We start from the raw sequence: 23,188 nt of genomic DNA, 5'->3' as shown, positions 1-23,188 counted from the left end.
GAGTATCTGCCCTACATTTTCTGCAGTGAAGACTGATGTAATCTCTCTAATCTCCTTTAGTACAATTTTCAGTATCCCTGCCAAGTAAACTCCATGGACAAAGACAACAGGCATATAAAAGTTATGACGCTGGAAGATGAGCCCCTCAGGTCGGAAGGCGTCCAACATGCTACTGAGGAAGAGCGGAGGACAAGTACAAGTAGATTCAGAGCTGATGAAGCGGCTGGGCCAAAGCCGAAAGGACGCTCAGTTGCGGATATGCCTGGAAGCGAAAGGAAAGTCCGATGCTGTAAAGAAAAATATTGCATAGGAACCTGGAATGTAAGAACCATGAATAGAGGTAAGCTGGATGTGGTCAAAAATGAGATGACAAGAATAAATATCGACATCCTGGGCATCAGTGAACTAAAATGGAAGGGAATGGGTGAATTCAGTTCGGGTGACTATCATATCTACTACTGTGGGCAAGAATCCCGTAAAAGAAATGGAGTGGCCCTCATAGTCAACAAAAGAGTGGCAAAAGCTGTAATGGGATGCAATCTCAAAAATGACAGAATGATCTCGATACGAATCCAAGGCAGACCTTTTAACATCACAGTAATCCAAGTTTATGCACCAACTACCGGTGCTGAAGAAAGTGAAATTGACCAATTCTATGAAGACCTACAACACCTTCTAGAAATGACACCAAAGAAGGATGTTCTTCTCATTACAGGGGATTGGAATGCTAAAGTAGGGAATCAAGAGATAAAAGGAACAACTGGCAAGTTTGGCCTTGGAGTTCAAAATGAAGCAGGGCAAAGGCTAATAGAGTTCTGTCAAGAGAACAAGCTGGTCATCACAAACACTCTCTTCCAACAACACAAGAGACGACTCTACACATGGATATCACCAAATGGGCAGCATCGAAATCAGATTGATTATATTCTCTGCAGCCAAAGATGGAGAAGCTCTATACAGTCAGCAAAAACAAGACCTGGAGCTGACTGTAACTCAGATCATCAGCTTCTTATAGCAAAATTCCAGCTTAAACTGAAGAAAGTAGGAAAAACCACTGGGCCAGTAAGATACAATCTGAATCAAATCCCTTATGAATACACAGTGGAAGTGAGGAACAGGTTTAAGGATTTAGATTTGGTGGACAGAGTGCCTGAAGAACTATGGATGGAGGCTCGTAACATTATACAGGAGGCAGCAACGAAAACCATCCCAAGGAAAAGGAAATGCAAGAAGGCAAAATGGCTGTCCAACGAGGCCTTACGAATAGCGGAGGAGAGGAGGCAAGCAAAACGCAAGGGAGATAGGGAAAGATACAGGAAACTGAATGCAGATTTCCAAAAAACGGCAAGGAGAGATAAGAGGGTCTTCTTAAATGAGCAATGCAAAGAAATAGAGGAAAACAATAGAATGGGGAAAACCAGAGATCTGTTCAAGAAAATTGGAGATATGAAAGGAACATTTCGTACAAAGATTACCATAATCAAGGACAAAAGTGGTAAGGACCTAACAGAAGCAGAAGACATCAAGAAGAGGTGGCAAGAATACACAGAGGAATTATACCAGAAAGATATGGAGGTCTCGTACACCCCAGGTAGTGTGGTTGCTGACCTTGAGCCAGACATCTTGGAGAGTGAAGTCAAATGGGCCTTAGAAAGCACTGCTAATAACAAAGCCAGTGGAAGTGATGATATTCCAGCTGAACTATTTAAAATTTTAAAAGATGATGCTGTTAAGGTGCTACACCCAATATGCCAGCAAGTTTGGAAAACTCAACAATGGCCAGAGGATTGGAGAAGATCAGTCTACATCCCAATTCCAAAGAAGGGCAGTGCCAAAGAATGCTCCAACTACCGCACAATTGCGCTCATTTCACACGCTAGCAAGGTTATGCTTAAAATTCTACAAGGCAGGCTTAGGCAGTATGTGGACCGAGAACTCCCAGAAGTGCAAGCTGGATTTCGAAAGGGCAGAGGAACCAGAGACCAAATAGCAAACATGCGCTGGATTATGGAGAAAGCTAGAGAGTTCCAGAAAAACGTCTACTTCTGCTTCATTGACTATGCAAAAGCCTTTGACTGTGTCGACCACAGCAAACTATGGCAAGTTCTTAAAGAAATGGGAGTGCCTGATCACCTCATCTGTCTCCTGAGAAATCTCTATGTGGGACAAGAAGCTACAGTTAGAACTGGATATGGAACAACTGATTGGTTCAAAATTGGGAAAGGAGTACGACAAGGTTGTATATCGTCTCCCTGCTTATTTAACTTATATGCAGAATTCATCATGCGAAAGGCTGGACTAGATGAATCCCAAGCAGGAATTAAGATTGCCGGAAGAAATATCAACAACCTCAGATATGCAGATGACACAACCTTGATGGCAGAAAGCGAGGAGGAATTAAAGAACCCTTTAATGAGGGTGAAAGAGGAGAGCGCAAAATATGGTGTGAAGCTCAACATCAAAAAAACCAAGATCATGGCCACTGGTCCCATCACCTCCTGGCAAATAGAAGGGGAAGAAATGGAGGCAGTGAGAGATTTTACTTTCTTGGGCTCCTTGATCACTGCAGATGGTGACAGCAGTCACGAAATTAAAAGACGCCTGCTTCTTGGGAGAAAAGCAATGACAAACCTAGACAGCATCTTAAAAAGCAGAGACATCACCTTGCCTACAAAGGTCCGTATAGTTAAAGCTATGGTTTTCCCAGTAGTGATGTATGGAAGTGAGAGCTGGACCATAAAGAAGGCTGATCGCCGAAGAATTGATGCTTTTGAATTATGGTGCTGGAGGAGACTCTTGAGAGTCCCATGGACTGCTAGAAGATCAAACCTATCAATTCTTAAGGAAATCAGCCCTGAGTGCTCCCTGGAAGGACAGATCGTGAAGCTGAGGCTCCAATACTTTGGCCACCTCATGAGAAGAGAAGAATCCTTGGAAAAGACTCTGATGTTGGGAAAGATTGAGGGCACTAGGAGAAGGGGACGACAGAGGACGAGATGGTTGGACAGTGTTCTCGAAGCTACGAACATGAGTTTGACCAAACTACGGGAGGCAGTGCAAGACAGGAGTGCCTGGCGTGCTATGGTCCATGGGGTCACGAAGAGTCGGACACGACTAAACGACTAAACAACAACAACACAATTTTCACACCCTTTCCATTCAACAGTTCCACTGCCTCCTTATCCAGTTTCCTGCATCTGATGTATTAAGAAGTTTTTTTTTTAATTGTTGGGCTTTAGCAATATGCTCTTCATTCATATACTGTATATATTTGCCTTCTTGCATTTCTTTAATACAAATCTGCGTTCCTTTTTGTTTTCCTCAATTGGGCAATTATTTAGGCTCGTTAAGCAAGGAGATGAGATGGGAACCTCCTTGACTTGATGGGACCTGTCATGATATGTGATGTACATTTTCTCAGAGCATCTGATATGGTGGTTTTGAGTAACTGCAGGTGTTCTAGAGAGATTTAAATGTAAATACCAGTAATATCTAAATAGGTATGTTCAATTTCTTTTTCAGCTTCCTTTTCACCAATCCCCTTACTTCTTCCCACTTTGCTATAAGTTAAAGTTGATACCACTGTAGTCACTGTTTCTAATTTGTGCCATTTAGGATTGAGTCTGGGGTCAGTATCCCTGTGGTCGGTTCTATGAGCAACAAATCCAGGGTTTAGTCATTTAAGACACATATGGGGAACCTATGCCCTGTTGCTGGACTACAACTCACATCACCCCCTAGCACTGAATATGCTGATTGAAGCTGATGGAAGTTGGGAGTTCAGCAACATCTGAAGAGCCACAGGTTTTCCACCCTTGATTTTGAGTCCTTAGAAATTTTACCTCTTTGTCATGACTGGAATATGCATTTACTCAAATCTATGTGAAGGTAATTGAAATCTCCCATTACTCTCAACACTTCCTTTGAACGCCTCATTGACTTCATTCTTCATCTCAAGATCACTACTTTTATATGTGCAGAAAGCTCCTTTTAATAAAAATCTGTTGTCTAAAATGTTATGGTTCAGCAACGGATATCTTACATAAGGTTGCTGATTGGCTGCAGTCTAACAACACATGTGCAGCATGCCTGGAACCCTCTACAAAAAAACCCCCAGTAATCATGCTGATGACTTGGCAGAATTAAATCCAACTCCCTCTCCCAAACAGCTGATAGTTATGGCTACTGGTTTTTAAAGAAGGTTCTGTGTGTGCAGATAATTGCATTGGGAAGTAGAAACCTAAGTACAGGGGTCCCCAAACTAAGGCCCGGGGGCCAGATGTGGCCCAATCGCCTTCTAAAACCGTCCCGCGGATGGTCCGGGAATCAGCATGTTTTTACATGAGTAGAATGTGTCCTTTTATTTAAAATGCATCTCTGGGTTATTTGTGGGGCATAGGAATTTGTTCATTTTTTCCCCTTCAAAATATAGTCCGGCCCCCCACATGGTCTGAGGGACAGTGGACCGACCCCCTGCTGAAGAAGTTTGCTGACCCCTGCCTAAGTACATTGTTTATTAGCACACACTGTTCTTGTTGCAGCTAGGGATACATACATACATACATGGGGGGGGGGGGAATTCCCTATACGTCTGGCTACTAAGTGGATCAGAGCTTATATATTTTACATTTGAGACTGTGATAAATTATAAATAATATGTCTTATGACATATTCAAAATATTAACATTTCAAACATTAACCTGGATAGAGAAATAATTTCTACAGATATGTAAAGAAACTGCTACAAATTTAATTAGTTCCGGGGGTCCGTGCGCACCCCGAAAAATCCGTATCCAGAGGTGTTGCTTCTGCACACGCATGTGGCGCGATAGAGCGCTTCTGCGCATGCACAAGTGGTGAAACCCGGAAAAATACTTCCGGGTTTGCCGCTTTCGCAACCCGAAGTTTACGTTACTCAAGAGTAACGTAACCCGAGGGTCTACTGTACTTCCCACGTCTAATTTTGTACAGAGTAAAGACAGATAATACTTTATTTTAGTAATATTATTCTGGTTACTATAGTTTACTGGGTAGAGCATAGAGTCAGTCAAAGAATGCAATTTGTAATGTGAGGAACTATGAAGAAAAATGAATGCAAAAAAGCTTCGTAAATAGTATTGTATTGCAGAGGCCAAATGTATATTTTTCTGTTGTAGAAGCTAAACCTGGAACTGAACCTCAATAACTTTATCAACATAATCTACCCCATATTTTCAAGAAACATGCTTAAAACAGAATATAAATGGTTAGAATGCACAATACTCACATTTCAAAGGAGAATTAAAATGACTTAAATGAGTTTACATTTTTTTAAATGAGTCTACTCTTGTAGAACTGATACTTGGCAGAACCCTCCATATATTAATAACAGAAAGATGCAATGTGTATTAGTTTCATTGAAACAAATGTTACTTTTACAAGACTATGGCTTTGTGATTCGTGACCAAACAAGCTATATATACAGTGTCTCTACACTGTTTAAAAAACAAGCCATGGAATAATAACAATATTGAACTTTCCTGTTCTTTACTCTTCACCACCCCTTCCCTTTCGTAATATTTGGATTTACTCATTAGAGTTACGACATATTCCTAGCAAAAATAAAAAAATTCCTTCAGTAGCACCTTAAAGACCAACTAAGTTTATATTTTGGTATGAGCTTTCGTGTGCATGCACACTTCTTCAGATACCTGAAAATATGTATTCTTCAGATACCTGAAGATATGTATTCTTCAGATACATATTCCTAGTACTACTTAAGTCCTTATATGACAATGGCAGTATCTTTAAAGGAGATAAGCCCTCTTAACTGTCTCTTGATGCCAAACATTTCATTCTGTATAATTGTTCAGTTTAGAAAAGAATGACAATGAACCAAACCACTGCTTAATTTCTTAGGGGAGAGGGATACTGATACCAATAATTTCCTGGAAGGCTTGTCCTTGAAATCTTTCTGCTAAAGCAGCATCTTGGAACTAACTTTGAGAGGGAATAGTACTTTATTATTGGAATTCTTACAAAAATCTGCAAGGCCCACATGCCCTTAGTTTAAATTGGAGTTTTAATTTTCTGCTACAGCTGTAGATGAATTCCATTCCCCCCCTGTATTTTTTAGTGGATTGGGGAGATTCATTCTTTTGATCCCGTTTTAGACATAAAGTTAAAACCAGTGTATAAGAGTGTTGAAAAGGTCCAAAAGAACCCTAGACTTTCCTGAGGCTTTTCAGCTGGTGCATGCCCAGAAACTGAGGTCTGTGTACCTGTTGCCTGTATGCTGGTGTGGAAGATGTCCTCCAAACCCCATAAATGACTGTAGGGTGGTGGTGGGCAGTAGGAATGGACCATAAAGCACTCTCAGAAACCTCTGTGTGTTCAGTGCTTTTTTCTGGTGATAATGGTACACAGTACTGGCACCATCCTCCCCCCGCCCAGCAAATCTTGCAATAAGATAATTGGATGGTGGAGAGAGCAAGCAAGCAACTGTGGCTAAAAGGGAGATTGCAAAGGGAGGCTGAGGCTGCGGTGAGGAAAAGGATGCCCTTGTTCAGTGCTGCAGTTGCTGATCTCAGTCAACAGGTTGCATCGTTCCCCCTCGGCTACCCCACAGTGCACGCTCTCCTCCTGAATGTGCTGCCTCACTGCGCCACAAGTGGCTGGGTGAGCACAAGGCCTGCTTGCCTTTTGTCTCTGCTCTTTCCATGACTGCAAGAGAGGAAGGGAGAGGGAGGGAGAGAGAGAGAAGGGGGAGGAGGCAGCAGCTTCTGCTGCTAGCACTGCTGTCCTACATGCTGTGGCTAGGTCAAGTCATAGGGGAGAGCGCAAATGGTGTGGCTGGTGGCTGGGAGGAGTGGAAGGAAGGAGAAGGGAGGGCGGGATGCTGGGTGGGTGTGAAGAGCTGATGGGGGCAAGTTGGGAAGGAAGTTGAAGAAGGGGAAGGGATGTGCAAAGTGGGGCTTTAATTAATTGAGGAGGAACAGGAGAAAGTGTGTGAGAGAGAAAAAAGAGTGGGAAGAGGATCTTGCTAAGTACCAGCAGCCTTTTTCCTAGGGGGAAAAAAAAGTACGGCTTGATATGTGCCTGATGGCATCATTGAGGTTATGTGAGGGTGACACACTTATGTAACTGGTTTTTCTATACCCAATCTGATGTATGGATCCGTCTAGGTGAGTTTGTATTTTCCATTGAAAATAACGGCATGTGTTTCCCATTGATAATAATGGAAGTTGTAGTCTGTGGCAGCACTTTAAAAGCTAAAGAATGAGGCAGGCCATAAGGGATATGAATACCAGAATTTCTCCTTTTGATAAAATCTCCTTCATTCTTTTCCCAACCATTGCCAGCCAGATGCCTCTGGATGCTGACAAGTAGGGAGTGAAAGCTTAAATAATGCTCTCAGAACTTGATTTGTGAGCTTTTAATGATTAAATATAAATGATGCAGTAATCTGGAATGTGGGAGGGGAAATCATTGAGATGTCCCAAATAAAAATTAGGGGAGTCTTTGCGTAATGTCTTGGGAATGGCAAGGCAAGAATCTGGATGAAGCTGAAACCAGAGATGGGCTGGGTTAGGATGGGGGGAGAAATTCAGGTTGCTTAACAATTGATTGACAACTTGTGGCTCTCAACATTAAAAAAGGGTTACCAACCCTGTTTTAAAGTTGTATTGCACTTCAGAAACATTCTGTCAACCAGTGTTATGCAAGAACCACATCACATGCTCTGACTGCCCTGCTCCAGCAACATCTGAGCAGCCACATTTTGTTCCAGTTAATATTTCTGGACCCTTTAAAAATGCAGATCACATTAGTCTAATAAAACACATTACAGTAGTTTAGTCTGGACGTCACTAGTGCATGGGTAACCAAGGGCCTAGCCACACTTCCATTTGTCTCGTGATTGATGTTTGTTCAGATTCAGCAGTGGCTTTACAACAGGACAAAAAAAAACCCCTGCCGAGAGGGGAGAAAAGAGGAAGCCACCCCCCCCCCCCCACGGCAACATAAGAGACAGTAAATAGAAACCCGAAGCCGTAAATAGAAGATTTCAATTTAAAAGGATCCCTCGAAGGCATCAAAGAGAATCTCCCCTAAATGCAGGGTAAAAGGGGAGAGAGACTGTGGTTGTGAGTGCCCTGCAGTAAGAGGTAAAGATTAAGAAAAACCTTTCTTTTCCTCGGGAGCCGGCAGCCCAGACAACCCAGTGAGTTGATCAGGATTTATAAGTCAAATTTTATTTCAATTTTTATTTCTGGACTTTGTGGAAATTCTTTTTTGGTTTAAATGCTTGTGAAATGTGAGTTCGAACTTTATTTTTATTAAGACTTGACTGAAGAATGCAGCCAGCTTGTTAAAATGGAGTCGAGAAAATAAACTGCGACCATTCCACCCCATGTGACAAGTTTTGACCTTGGCAGGATTGAACTATGTCAACAAAAAGGTATTCGCCTGAGTTCCAGCGGACTGTTTTGACCTTAATGTGGGAAGCAAGAATAGAACTATGTCAAGAGGAGACACAACGGCAAGAGTTACAGCAACAATTCCAGATGGTGATGGCAGAATATGATTTCTTAGAAGATGAAGCTATTGAAACTGAAGAAGACGAATGTGAGAATGACAATGATGGTGACTGTGATTTGGAAGGAAAAGATGAAGATGAGGACTGTGATAATTTAACACAAAATGAAGCCCACCACGAAAAAAATGATGACTTTACTCTACAAAAAGTTGGATGGAGTGCCTTTCCTTCGAGGGAGGCACGATTGGTATTACTGGAATTTCAGAATGCCCACAGGGAAGAGGGAAAAAATATGCAGAGAAGAGAAGAAACTCAGGGGTCTTGTATGGAGGCCTGGATGGCAAAAGGTTGTAAACAGGGGGTGGGGTGAAGGGAAAGTGGAGTTGGGATTATAAGGATGGATTAACAGGATTATAACTGGTCTGCTGACTATGGAATTTGCTGGATTGGGGGGGTGGAGCCGGTAATCGGGGATGTAAGGTTAGATTGGGAATAGTTATAGTTTTAAAAGTGAATTGATTTTGGAAAAATGTGAAAATATGGAGGCTTATAGAGGGGGCAAAAATTAGGCACGGGAAGAAAAAATGGGAGTTTGATTTTTTTAGTGATTTGGACATTAGGTGAAAATGATAATAATCAATTTATAAGTAGTATAAGGTATAAAGGTGTATTTTTATAAAATAAGAAACTGTTGAAGATGATAAAAAAGGGATGAAAACCGGGTAAGGGGGGAGGGTGGGGAAGCCCACAAAATATGGTTTAATAATTAGGAATGAAAGAAAGATTTTTTTCTGTTTTGTATTGTCTTCTTCTCTTTTTTGTTATTTTTTTTTCTTCTCTTTTTTCTTTTTTCTATTTTTACTCCTTTTTTTGGTATGATAATAGATGGTTGGATGGAGGACCTCCTGCGTACTGCCCTGGTTTACTGGAGCTCCCTGGTGGCAGGGGGGGCTTTGGGGACAGGGGAGGGGGAGGAGGACAGAAATCCAAGCATAAAATGGACCATCTCTGACTGTTCACTTACGTGGGATACTTCTGTGGCAGGGGAGGACCCATGGAGGGGGGTGGGAAGGAGGTGGAAAAGGTGTTTATGTATGTACCGTTTTTTGTAATTTGTAAAATCAATAAAAATTATGTTTTAAAAAATAAAAAAAAAACCCTGCCACCTCTCAGCCCGTGACTTGCAAGTACATGACAATTGGAAATGTGCATGAGCCCCCAGTTTAGATCTGCCTTCTCTAGATAGGGTTGCAGCTTAATGTGGTAAAATGCAATCCTCAATAATGCTTCCACAGATGGTGCCAAGAATGGTAGCACACATCCATACAGATACATCAGGTTTCTTTCCCATAGTACTGTTGGCTTGTCTGGATTATCATAAGCTTGTTTTCTCTCACCCAAAACAAAACTACCTTCAGATACTAATTCATTAAGTCCAAAGCTTCCTGGGATATAAGGCAGAGCTGCATGTCATATGCATGTAAATAAATGGTGGTGCAACCCAAACCTCTCGATTGGTTCTCCCAGCGCTTTTTATGTAGGTCATTGTGCTATAAAAATGTTTAATTGTATATTAAGCGGCTAATATTTTACAGGCTATGAGAAGACAGATGATGTTTCAGAGAAGACCTCACTAGCTGATCAGGAGGAAGTGAGAACTATATTTATCAATCAACCACAATTCTCTAAATTTTGTAACAATCACATCAGGTATTTATAACTAACTCTTATAACCTCTTTATAACTTGCAATTGTTAATTTTCTTTTTATTAAGTTACAATTTTATATTGTCACAATTTATGTACAGCGTTAAAGAAATGGGAGTGTTAAGAAAAATCTGGCAGGACACGTTACCTACTCTTAGAAAAACTTAATTCACTCTGAATGGGGACTTGTAAAAAAAGAGATTCATGTTAGCAGTTAAATCAGTTAACTGGAAGTTAAGAATAATTGAGGCCTGAGAGAAGAACATCTGTATTAACTTTTGGGATTTTTGTATTCCTAATGTTTTCCAAACAAAGCTACAATAAATTCTAGAGTGTTTGAGATTGATGTTGCTATTTTTTATGTTTAGTACCCAGGCACCAGTGCTAAACTGAAACTGTTATTATTCGTTATAAAAATATTGGATGGGATCCAGAAAGTGATTCCTATAAGAATCTTTCCTATTCTCTGTTTCTCCCTGCAACCTCCATCTCCTCTTCAAGTTTCTCTGGAGGATCAGAGGAACCTGAACAAGGGTATTAGCTCAGGGAGATGCAATGGGGTAGGAGAATATCCCCAAATCAGAGGCATATTGTGCAAAGGGAGCTCAAACTGTCAAAGCTTTGGATCCAACCTGTTGGATATGTCTTCATCTCTTCCTTGTTCTCAAAACACAAACATTCATTGTAGCTGGGGAGGGGGGAGATGAGCATTTTGTGCAGCTAATTTATTAATTGCTTCCCTAGTGGGCAATGGGAGGATATTGAGAGTGCATGCTCCCTGGGCCTCAGGTGGGATAGATCAAACCCTAACAGTAGCTTTATACAGTAGCTACAAATGCAATGGAGATGGTCAGAACTCTGTTGTGGAAGGAAATGGTGTGCTGCTTTTCCTAATTGCAGCTGCTTCCAAAGTCAGTGGTGTATTAGTGAAGCTGGTTAGATCATTCATTCATTCATTCAACAAGAAGGTTATAAAAATAAATCATTTTCCTAGGAAGGCTTGCTGAAATAACTAAGCCTTAAGTTGGTACTTAAAACTTATTTTAGGTGGTGCCAGCTTCATATCATTAGGCATGCAAGTCTCTGGAACAAGCGAAGTCCTGTCTTACTTATGCAGCAGTTTGGAGAAGGTTGGAAACAGTAGGGGATTCTCCCACTATTTCTTTTGTACTTCAAATATCCACATATGAGACGAGACTGTGCCTTTGAGTTCTTTGGTAAGCACAGAGGACTTGGAAGAAAGATGCGCTTTGGAAAAGAGAAGGAAAGGCTGCTGGGACCCTTGTTCCTGGCATGCTGGCAAGTTATATTTTGGACACCTGCTCAAAGGAGAGAGGACAATATCCCATTTTTTTCCATCCACAAAAGTGTAGTGTCTAATATGCTAACGCCATCTACTGGATATTGAAGGAAATAGAATGAAAGATTTAAAAACAAACATTTGATGAAGAGCCATGGAGAGAAAGTACAACAGACTTTCTTATGCAAAATTACCTCAGATGAGAGCTTGGGACACTGCAGAGTAGCATTATTTGAAGCAGAAACACCTTGAGGCTTCAGTATTAACTCACAAGCCCAAGAACAATTTGAATTACATGTGCACAAGTTGTTATGACATTAATATCACATGATTAAACAACTGTTTAATCATTTTGAAATACATTATGGATTTCTTCCTCCATATATACATAAAAACCTAAGGCTGTCATCACACAGCTCCCACGGAAGGATTTGAGGTGCTGCATCATGACCCTGGATTTGCCTGAAGTCAGGGCATGGGAGGAAAGCATGGCAATAGGAGTGAGAAGGGAGAAGCACTGAGAGGGGGGAAGTGCTGGTTTAAAACAACACAGCAGTTTGAGTAGGGATGGAGGAAACTGAGAGGAAAACAGTGGTTTTAAAATTACTGCAGAGGTTTGCGTAGAATACTTTGGAATATTCGATGGCTCTGCATCCTTGATCTCTCTCACATGAGGCAACTGAGGAATGCAGGAGGCAGAAATTTGGATACAGCAAGCATGGGGTGGTAGTTTAAAATAAAGTTTGAGTAAAATGAGGAGGGAGTTAGGAAAGGCCCTGTTGAAAGGCCCTTTGGTGTTAGCTTGTTTGTTATAGCAGAAATGGTTTGTTATAGCAGAAACCAGGGCCAGCCTGCCCATGAAGTCGGCTGAAGCAGCCACCTGTGGTGGCAGACTCCTACAAGGCAGTGTGAGAGTTCCTCAGGGTTTTGCAGGAGTTCTGCCAAATCTCATCGAAAGCCTCCATAGCCATACAACCCCAGTAACCAAAGCTTTGCAGCGGGGGCACCTTCCCACTTTGCCCCAGGCAGTGAAATGGGACAGACCTCCCCTGGGTACATATTCTTGCTAAAACTTGCAAAGGTGGCTGCAGAATAGGAGAGAGGAGGAGCCATGGAAATGGAGGTGGTGTGTGCGTAAGGGAGAGTTGAGAAAAGAGAGGAGGAAGGTGGAGTGGGGGGGAGGGAATGAATGTGAAAACAGGGTGCAAAAGTGGTTGCAAAAAAGCAGGGAGTAGGAGGCATGGGGATGTGGTTGAAGATGAAAGCAGAGGCATGAAAGGGTTTGACAAATAGGAGGGGATTGTGGCTTCATAATTGGGCAGAAGGTGAAAAGAGTGCGAAGTCATTGCTACGTGCAGAAGGATGCAGGAGATTACCATGGGAGTGGTCTGTGTGCAAAAGGGGGTTGTACAACAGGAGGGCAATAAGGAGGTGGGAACATGTTGCAAAGTAGGTCTGCACAACAGAAGGGAGAAGTGGCTTCAAAAATGGGGTTGGGAAGTTGAAAAGTGAACTTGGTAGTTATATGGGGTGAGAAGGGCAAACTCTAGGAGGTTAAAGTGGAGGAATGGTGGTGTGGTTGGTGAGTAGAGTGAGCAGGGGCACAACCTCTAGTATGCAAATATGTTTGTGTTTTGTATTTGATATATGACTTAGTGGTGCATTTTTAATTTTTGAAAAGTATACACCATGTAGTTAAAAAAAAAAGTCTCCATGACATTCACACCAAAACCTATGCATGTATATGGCACTGAAAATGGCTGTGTTCTGGGGCTCATTTTGAGTTTTCTTGGATACAATTTGAAGCACTTTGAGAAACTGCAAAATAGTTTTAAGCAGTGACCACAAAAGGAAAAAATAAATAATTACATATTGTGAGCAGTGACTGTTCCATAATACTGTCTCCACAGTATTGAAAGGTATCTTATGGATTAGTGCATTCTGAATACAGGGTGCTGTGTGATTTTTATCTCTATCTCTTAACTACATACAGTTTTAATCTCTGTTTCTTAGCACTGCAAAATACAACTTAATCACATTCCTGCCGAGGTTCCTCTATTCCCAGTTCAGAAGAGCTGCTAATGCCTTTTTTCTTTTCATTGCATTGCTTCAGGTAAGCTAGACGAGGTAAATATATATTTAATAATATTCAGTTGTTATATGGCAAAAGTAAAATTGCTTTGAATGTCCTGAAATGCCAGGTCCTCATCCATTCGATTTGTGTGGTGTGGTACTACTTCATGGGAAATGTCTTTGAAACGCATTGTTTTAACACTGGAGAATTGTCATGTTTATAAACAGTGGTGCCTTTACAAATGCATAATGTCTGTAATGCTGAGCCAACTATATAGATGAGCTGCAGAAAACTTGAGCATAGCATTGGGCTCATATGCTCCCACTCCCCTCTTCTCCCACAAATTTACTGTCACTTACAAAGAATGTTGGCTTGTTGTGTCATATGAACAAGGAATCCTGGCTCACAACAAACTGTTATGTTTAAAAACCTGGCGCATATGACAGATCAAGCTGACACTCAGCTTGAAAGTGAAACTAATCTTTGCCAAAGCCCAGCTCTTTGCTTTGGCTCACTGCAGTTTATCCTACATAACACTAAACCATGGTTTAATGTTCTTACTGATGCAGTCACGTAATAGAAGCTTACTGTAAACTCACTTTACCAGTTGTATTTTTCACACTTGACCCAAAATTAAGAATTACTAGGAGAAAAGGAAATTTGTGTGTCTCCTCATCACACTGTTTAGGGACTTTGCCATAGTACCAAGAATTCCTTAAGGGATTGACATTTCTTTCTAGAAACCACTTCACACTGCAGTTGCTTCTTCTGCAAGGAGTTGCACTAAAAATAATAGGGTACCTGAGGGACAGAGGGGAATAAGACAGTGTCTGAGAAAGTAGGCGGGCAAAACTGTTACTCAGATATGGGTTGTTGGGAGAGCAGAAGAGTAGGGTGACAGGAGTATTTGGAAGCAGTAGTGTGGCAGGAATGTAACATATGAAAGTGATGGGCATTTGGATAGTACTTGACATCAATTCTTTTCCATGTTTCTGGGTGATGCTTGAGTCAGCTTTTCAAGATATGTCTTGTATGAAGAAAAAGGAGACAAGAAATGCAAGAACAATATGGGAGGTGCTAAGCATTACAGGGACAAAGCTGGTTATATCTCAAGGTTCAGGAATCTAGCAAGATTTGTATGAGAAAGAAGTTCAGGTGATAGGAGATACCGTATTGGCCTGAATATAAGCCTCACTTTCCCCCCCAATTCCGACTGTGAAAAGTTAAAGTGTGGCTTATATTCGCAACCTTATGGTATGCAGCCACACACAGGGCACACAGCGCCAGGAACACAGCAAAGCGGCATCCACCCCATGCGTAGTCTCCCATCCTCTCCCACAAGGCCGGGAAGGGAGAGAGTGAGGAAGGGGAAAGGCCAATGGCAGCGCAGCCCCCCCCCCCAAAGTATGCAGCCAGGAGCAGTGAGGAATGGATGGGCTTATATTCAGGTGTGTTTTTTTATTATTCCCCCTGCCCTCCAATTTTAAAGGTGCGGCTTATATTTGGGCCAATATGGTAGCAATCGGAATTTGGGCCAATATGGTAGCAAGCTGAGTAGGTAGCAGTTAGGAACAATAGCAACAGTATCCCAGGGTTTCTCATTTAAAAGTGAAATGCCTGTTGCTTCTTTCAAACTTTCAACGTGTATTTGAGAATTGTCATTTTACATTTAAAAGCAATCCACTGTAGGTTTTGTATTGTTATTTATTTCTGCTTATAATAACTAAATAGTATTTTTCGCAATGAAGTCTACATTACCCGTCCTCTCTTCTTCTTTAGCAAATTCCAGATGTTTCTCCAACAGGACGTTACACAACATTGGTTCCGCTCTTATTTATTTTAATTGTAGCAGCTGTAAAAGAAATAATAGAAGATATTGTAAGTATTTTTCCAAATAACACTAAATCCTTGTATTTATCTTCAAATAATGTATATTATTTAAATTATGTTGGGTTGAATCCAAAGGTACCCTTGTGCAGAAGGTTATATTTGGATCCAACCTACAAGTTTTTAAAAATGATGCCGCCATCTTGTAGTAGCTGTTTCAAAATACATTTCTCATACCATTCTAATATCCTTTCTTTTCTGATATATTTATTTTATTTTTCATTTGAAAAGACCAGTAACTCTGTTATGCTGCTTTGTTTTATATTCATATTGATATGATATAATTTCTAGAAACGGGGGTGTTAATAAATGCTATCAATTCATAAGGCTGCAATTCTAGATATAATATTGTATGTGCTAAGACCAATTAGATTAAATTGATCTTAAGCATGACAATCTACGTATTTACTTGGAAGTAAGTGGGACTTTGTGTGTGTGTGTGTCCATCCTAGGGTCAAAAGCTGCTACTGAAAAAACAAAAAGGTTGCTAGAATTATGTAACCATTGATGTGGTGTGTGGTGTGTGTGTGTGAATATGATGGATATGGGCAGGTGTACTTGTGCCTATGCAGTCAACTGGGAAGAGATGACAAGGTGTAGGTTGATGTGAAGTTACACCATCAGGTTTTCATTGTTGCATTGGATTGTTTGTCGGGAATCAAGGGAATATAGTTTAGACCAGTGGTGGGCAACCTCTTTAAGAATGAGGACCTTATTCCCAGCTGGACAGGATGGGCAGCAGAAATATAAGCTTTGCAATCACTCTCCACTGTCCTGGAAGGATGCATTTGGCCCTTTGTCTAGGCAGTGGAGAGTGATTGCAGAGCTTATATTTCTGCTGCCCATCCTGCCTTAGGGCAAGAACCTAGTGGCAGTGCTGCTGCAGATGAACCATTGTGTTACAAGAACCCCAATCCCAGACACAGATTACTAAACGAATGGCTCTCACTTTTAGTTTCTACCCATCCCCCCCCACCCCCTAAATAGTGCAGCATTCTGATATTTCAGTACAGTAGCTTCTAACGTTGTCCAATTTTGTTTCAGAAAAGGCATAAAGCTGATAATGCTGTGAACAAGAAGAAAATTCAAGGTAAAGACATGCCACAGCAATTTTTAAAAATGTACAGTGGAGAAAATCGAAGTCATATGAATTAATTTGGCTTCCATTGTTACTATGACTACTTTGAAAAGCAGGTATAGATACAGGAATAATATGAACTGTGATCTACCTAGAAAGTTGACTACTTTAAGCCACAATTGTCATCTCTCAAATGTGGTTGTGGATAAAGGCATCTGTGTTGTTGAGAAGAGTGCAGTTCTAAGTGGGAAGGAGAGGGAATGAAATGATGGGAAATCTACCAGCCAGGTCAGGAAGTGTCCCCATCCCACCCCCGAATCCATTGGAAAATTAGTTACACCACCTTCAGGCTGGCGTAGATGAGCAGCCTGCTCCTGAGGCCTCATTGTCTAATGTAGGGTCCCCATTCCATTCCTAGAAAGTCCACTAACCCTGGCTATTGCCAGCAGGAACACCACTGATGATAGAACTATGCCTGCAGGGCTTTTCCTGGGCATAATGTAGGCCTCTACAGCAAACGTGATCACCCACCCACCAGGGAGCATTTTCTCTCCTGACAGCAGGACAATTCCATAAAACCCTAACCCCCTCCAGCCAGCAAATCTGTGATTTAGGATTGCTCTGTAAGTTCTTTGCGCCATTCTTGAAAGGGAGAAATTTGTGCAAAAATAAAATAAAAATAGGTGAACCACAAACATTTTCTATTCAATAAGCATGGTCTCTATGTTGACACATGTTAAGTGTAGAACTGCTTTTATCGATAGTGTGACTTATGTGGTTATGATGGATTTTTGTGGTTATTTATAAATCGTTTTGTTAAGCCATGCCTATAGTTTGGTTTTATTTAATATCAACATTTGTGTTTTCACTGGTTTTTAATTTTTTAGTTCTGAGAAATGGAGCTTGGGAAATTGTGCACTGGGAAAAGGTATGTGATCTGTTTAGTGTTCAGAATAAAAGTGTACTGTAAATACTGGATTTGATCCAAAAATAGAAGAGATGGAAAATACCTGATAGTGCTGTTCTACAAATTTCTGGCACCAGATTAGGCATAGTACTAGGGAGGTTTTTTGAAGCTCTAGTCTTATGCAGGAGCTTACACAACCTTTTGTGCAAATGGAAGAACATCTTACGATTTCATCTCAGTCTTCTTGTGCAACAACTCTGATACATGCAGAATACAACTTCTGCACAAAGAAAGGCACCAACAATGGAAATAAAGTAAATTAGAAATGAAAAGCTACTTTTAAATGTGACTTTTAAGTTATTTATTTAAGACCATTTCTGTATGGCTTAATATATGAAATATATAGATTTTCATGCATTTCCACATAAAGGCACAAGCATCCCAGTGCCTCTTTAAAAAGATAACTTGTGCCTTTCATAGTGCTGTGAGTTGGGCTCAGTCCCTGTGTTGGAACAGCAGTAATAATAAACACTGTGAGCATTCAAAAAACCCTTCTGCAATGTTGCTCTGCCACCAAAGGACTTTGGGGGAGGTATTGGGTTTCCAACGGTTCCTTGTCTCATTCCAAAGTTGGTCAAAGTGGCCTCCTCCCCTTAGTGTCAATGCAACTTTGTGCTAATGAAACACCACAATAATGAATTTATTGCCTCCCTTGCTTAACTATTCTGGTACAAGCCAATTCTGTTGTCCATTAAATGAGTCATGTAACCTGACTGCAAGATATATTTAGGGAAGCACATCAAAGTGCAAGTAGATAAATAGGTAGCGCTCCAGCGGGAAGGTAAACGGCGTTTCTGTGTGGTGCTCTAGTTCTCCAGAAGCGGCTTAGTCATGCTGGCCACATGACCTGGAAGCTGTATGCCAGCTCCCTCGGCCAATAACGCGAGATGAGCGCCGCAACCCCAGAGCCGGTCACGACTGGACCTAATGGTCAGGTTTACCTTTACCTTTATGAAATGGACTGCTGGAATATAATAAAAAAGGGTTACATATTTTTTAATTTCACTAAATACGATTTAATCAAGTTTACATAATCACAAAAGGGACGCAGGTGGTGCTGTGGGTTAAACCACAGAGCCTAGGGCATGCTGATCAGAAGGTTGGTGGTTCGAATCCCCACGACGGGGTGAGCTCCCATTGCTCTATCCCAGCTCCTGCCAACCTAGCAGTTTGAAAGCATGTCAAAGTGCAAGTAGATAAATAGGTACCGCTCCAAGCGGGAAGGTAAACGGCATTTCTGTGCGCTGCTCTGGTTCGCCGGAAGCAGCTTTGTCATGCTGGCCACATCACCTGGAAGTTGTACGCTGGCTCCCTCGGCCAATAACGCGAGATGAGCACCGCAACCCCAGAGTCGGTCACGACTGGACCTAATGGTCAGGGGTCCCTTTACCTTTTACATAATCACAAGAGTGATCGATCTCTCCTTCAGACATTTCAGCTGGGTTTTCTCCATTATATGCTTTGACTGAAACCAGGAAAGATCTTTCTAACCATTATCATAATTATCCTGCTGGGACTCCAATACAGTAATTTTGCTTGGAAGAGCCCATGGCTCAGTGATAGTAGATCACATGCTTTGCATGCAGAAGGTCTCAGATTCAATCCTATCATTAAAATGATCCCAGGTATTACTGCTGGGAAATAATATCTGTTTAAGGCTTTGTATAACAAATGCTAGTTGAAGTAGACAATACTAGTCTAAACAGACCAAAGGTAATCATTTTGCTCCTCCCTGGTCTTTTTTTTTTACTCCTGTGCCATGCAGGAAAACCAATCTGTTAAGTATAGAAAGAATATAGACAGATGAGATTTCACTTCCAATTTATTGCAGTGGAACTCTGGTATTTTTGGAACACCTTTGCAAGTTCCAGTTTAAGTAGTTTACCAGTTTTATTAGGCAACACATATTTAAATATAGTAAAAAGATTAAGAACTGTTTGCTAGTCTCAGATTATTAACCAATCCTAGTTTTCTTTCAGGTAAATGTTGGAGATATAGTTTTAATTAAAGGCACAGAATATATACCTGCTGATACTGTACTACTCTCATCAAGGTAGAGAATACCCATCAACGCTTCTGGTGTAGAGGCTGGTTTCTCTACCCTTGCATTGACTTTATAAATGCTCCAAGGAAATAAAGAATAAACAGAAGCGCCTTTTACCTTTATTCCCAGTTTGGTTCAAAGTACTGAAATACTGCATTACTGAAATTATTGATTTACAATCTAAACAAAATTAACTTACTTTGACTGGATAAAGGCCTTTTCGTATAGGACAGAGGCTTCCAATCTGTCTGATGCTATTTACACAAAAAGTATTTTAATACTTAAAGTTATTTAGAAGACTAGAAAACATGTCATTGGGGGTATTCCGAGGCGATTGTTTTCACACATGAATAAACATCCAGTTTCTTCATAACATCAGCATGCCAAATATTACATTTAATATTTGAAAGATTTAATGATGGAGGTTGTTTATCTTTATTTCCTTGTACTACTTTATTTACAAGTCCAGACCAAATATTTAGAGGATGCTCTTTTTTCAAAATCTATTAGACCATATCATTATTTGAACTTTTAATAACCTTAAAAGAATATTTTTGAAGCTATTAAGTGAACGATTTTCATAATGTTTACTTGGGTTTTTTTTGTTTTTTGTTGTTGTTAAAATGAGGCATCTATTATTTATACTTTGCAGTATGAGTTGGCTTGTAAGGCCAATATATGTTACCATATTTGCTCTGCTTACTGTCTTTTTCAATTACAATTCTCAGTGTTTTGGGGCTGCAGTTCTAAAATGCGGGGAGAAGGAATCAAAGGCCTCACCCAGAGCCCTGCTGGGTTCTCACTGGCAGGATAGAAGAGAGAACGTCCATTTGCTGGATTTTTTCCTCTCCCAGTAATTCTAGTATGAGGGAAAGTGAAGAGAGAAGTCTAGACTCAGACAACCACCCACACTTTGGAACTCCTTGGCTACTGGCACCAGGCAGACAGCTTCATTGTATTATTATATGCTAAAAACGCTTTTGTTTAGGCAAGCCTATCCAGACATGTAGAAGCTGTCATGTGTTTTAATCTGGTTTCAGTTTATTGTTGATTTTAATTATCATTATTTTTTAATCAATTCTGGTGCCAGAATGTGCCTAGCAGACAATCAGTTTTGGATTTACTATCCATTACTACGTGGGTAGTCATTGTTCCACCATTGTTCCATTTGATGCTGGTGCTAGGAAATAGCTTTTATTGATTGGCCTTGCGAACTAACCCAATAAATAGAGAAGAGGTTCTTCTGGTACACATCCCACATCTCCTGCAATAGAAGAATTGCTTTATGTTTTGTTTTGTTTCTTTACCCTTCCATTCACAGTCCAGCAGAATGGATATTTTTAAAGAAAAAAAGCTGCAGAGGAAATAACTACTTCAGGGACCATTCTAAACTGGAAGCATGTTTGCTTTAATTGAACTGCTCAGTTTTAAAAAGCCGATGCCCAGAATTTTGACATCATTATTATTATTCTCCTCATGCCCTATTCCATTGCTAAAAGAAGGTTTTAATTTCAAATGAAAATCAATTCTTAGGAGAGATAAAGCAGGAGTTTTTATTTTTACATTTAGTGTTCATTTTAATTTCTTGAGAAAATATGGGAATACTTTTCTGGGAACCTTGGAGAACCATGGATTCCAGTAGTAATGGTTCTGTGCTGTTAATGAATCCACTGTACTGGAATTCTTTATCTAGGAAGGACTCCTCCAGAAGTGACTCCATAAGCATCCGTAACCTTTTCCCATAACTAAATATAATTTTCAGTGCTACAGTATCATGACTTTGCCACTGCATATCTTAAATAATCAGATGCTTACATTTTAACTATTCTTAGAGTTTGTACCTAAATATATATATTTATTAAATGATGTTTTAATTCTGATATGACCATATCATTACCATATTTTCCTGGATCCTATTAAAATAGATTTTGAAAAAAAAAAGCCATCAAGCATTTATTAACATGCTTTGTATAGTAATTTCCAACTTTTTGTCTCTTTTTGTCTTTTGTCCATTTGATTTCCTGCCCTTTACTTGTTGTGTTATAATCATTTTAAAAAATTTAAATTGGGATATGTAGGTTGCAGTAGGGGAATTAGTGAAAGTGACCAATGGGGAACACCTCCCAGCTGATCTCATCAGTCTGTCTTCAAGGTTAGAATGAAGCAGTTTCAGAACAAATGTGTATGTGGGTCCTCATAGGCCAAAGCAGTGTGTCTGCCATCAACCTTTTACATATTAATTGTATACAGAAATTGAATTCAAGAAATAATGCAGCATTCGTATAAAATAGGAGTGCAAGAGAGGTTTACCTGGGCTTAAGTAATAGGACCATTCACCTTGAGTTCTTAAAAACTATTAAGACTGCAATCCTTTCCATGTTTACTGTGGTATATACCCCATTTAAATAAATGGGACATACCTCTGAGTTAACATGCGTAGGATTGCAGTAACAAACACAAATGCAAGCATATTTGAACATCCAGAATTTGCTTTTCTTGCCTTCCTGTTACGTATGTAATTACACCATACTTAATAATGCTATATTATACAAGAAACTGTTTCTTTGAAATGGTTCAATGTGCAGCTGCCTGTATTGAAATTAGTTAAATCTTTACATCATTAAATACATTCTATTCAAAGTTTTAACTAATGTCCATATTTATATTCTAGAGAACCTGCTTTCAGTAACTTTATATAACACTCAAAAATTAACAATTAGTATACTTGAGCTTTTGTAGTGGACCCTCAATACAAACGTAAATGTTGCACATTTTGTATTGCATGCAGTTAGCAAATGCTGGAGTCATATTTTTCTTTGTAGAAATATTGCACGATACTTCGTATACTTCAGATTTTGAAAGTCTTTGTGCTGTGATTGCATCTTATTTTGATTTCACCAATCAAAATCCAATCTGATTCAATCTGAGAAGTTCTATAATGTCTCTAGTGGAGCATGTGTCCTTTCTTTTTAGTGTTTCTGCTGCCTTGTTTATTTTCAAAGTCCATACAAAATATGCAGCCCCATGTTATGCATGTTAACACAGAAGTAAGCCCACTGACATCTGTGAATAGGATTACAGCCTTACTTTATTTATTAAATAATAATAATAATAATAATAATAATAATAATATTATAATAATAATAATAATATTTATACCCCGCCCTCCCTGGCCAAGACCGGGCTCAGGGCAGCTAACATCAGGTATAAAAACAATTGATTAAAATACAACTTAAAAACAGGATTAAAATACAACTTAAAATGCAGCCTCATTTCAGTGGAAGCCCAGAATCAAAACTGTGTGTGGGGAGAAAACGTCAAATCTTCACCAAGGCCAACTATCCAGACTGGTCCTACGTGGGCCAGAAAAAGGCCAGGGAAGTCCCCAAATGGGAGTTCCATCACAGAAGGAAAAGGAAAGAGGGAGAGGGGATCAGGCTGATTCCAAGCCTAAGGCCAGGTGGAACAACTCTGTCTTACAGGCCCTGCAGAAAGAAATCAGATCCCGCAGGGCCCTGGTCTCATGAGACAGAGCATTCTACCAGGCTAATCTGACTTCCTTAGGGCCCGGGACCTCTAGAGTGTTGCTATTTATGGACCTTAAGGTCCTCTGCGGG

At 40.3% G+C, this 23,188-nt stretch overlaps 1 protein-coding gene across 4 annotated transcripts in view; it reads left to right on the top strand.

The window, feature by feature from the left end:
- Positions 1–23,188, top strand: part of ATP8A1 (ATPase phospholipid transporting 8A1) — a 115,858-nt gene that overhangs the window by 8,430 nt on the left and 84,240 nt on the right. For 2 of the 4 annotated variants that reach the window (XM_060278866.1, XM_060278865.1), the window contains exons 2-7: positions 10,111–10,225; positions 13,535–13,634; positions 15,375–15,473; positions 16,527–16,572; positions 17,448–17,488; positions 19,507–19,580. In XM_060278866.1, the coding sequence (XP_060134849.1) occupies positions 10,111–10,225; positions 13,535–13,634; positions 15,375–15,473; positions 16,527–16,572; positions 17,448–17,488; positions 19,507–19,580 (475 nt within the window). Of the gene's footprint in view, positions 1–10,110; positions 10,226–13,534; positions 13,635–15,374; positions 15,474–16,526; positions 16,573–17,447; positions 17,489–19,506; positions 19,581–21,649; positions 21,724–23,188 lie in introns of those variants that run through there. The other 2 variants (XM_060278864.1, XM_060278867.1) reach the window with 2 other exon arrangements.

Source organism: Zootoca vivipara, chromosome 9 (assembly GCF_963506605.1).
Source record: "Zootoca vivipara chromosome 9, rZooViv1.1, whole genome shotgun sequence".
NCBI classification, from domain to species: Eukaryota; Metazoa; Chordata; class Lepidosauria; order Squamata; family Lacertidae; genus Zootoca; species Zootoca vivipara.
This window is presented reverse-complemented; position numbering and strand designations above follow the sequence as displayed.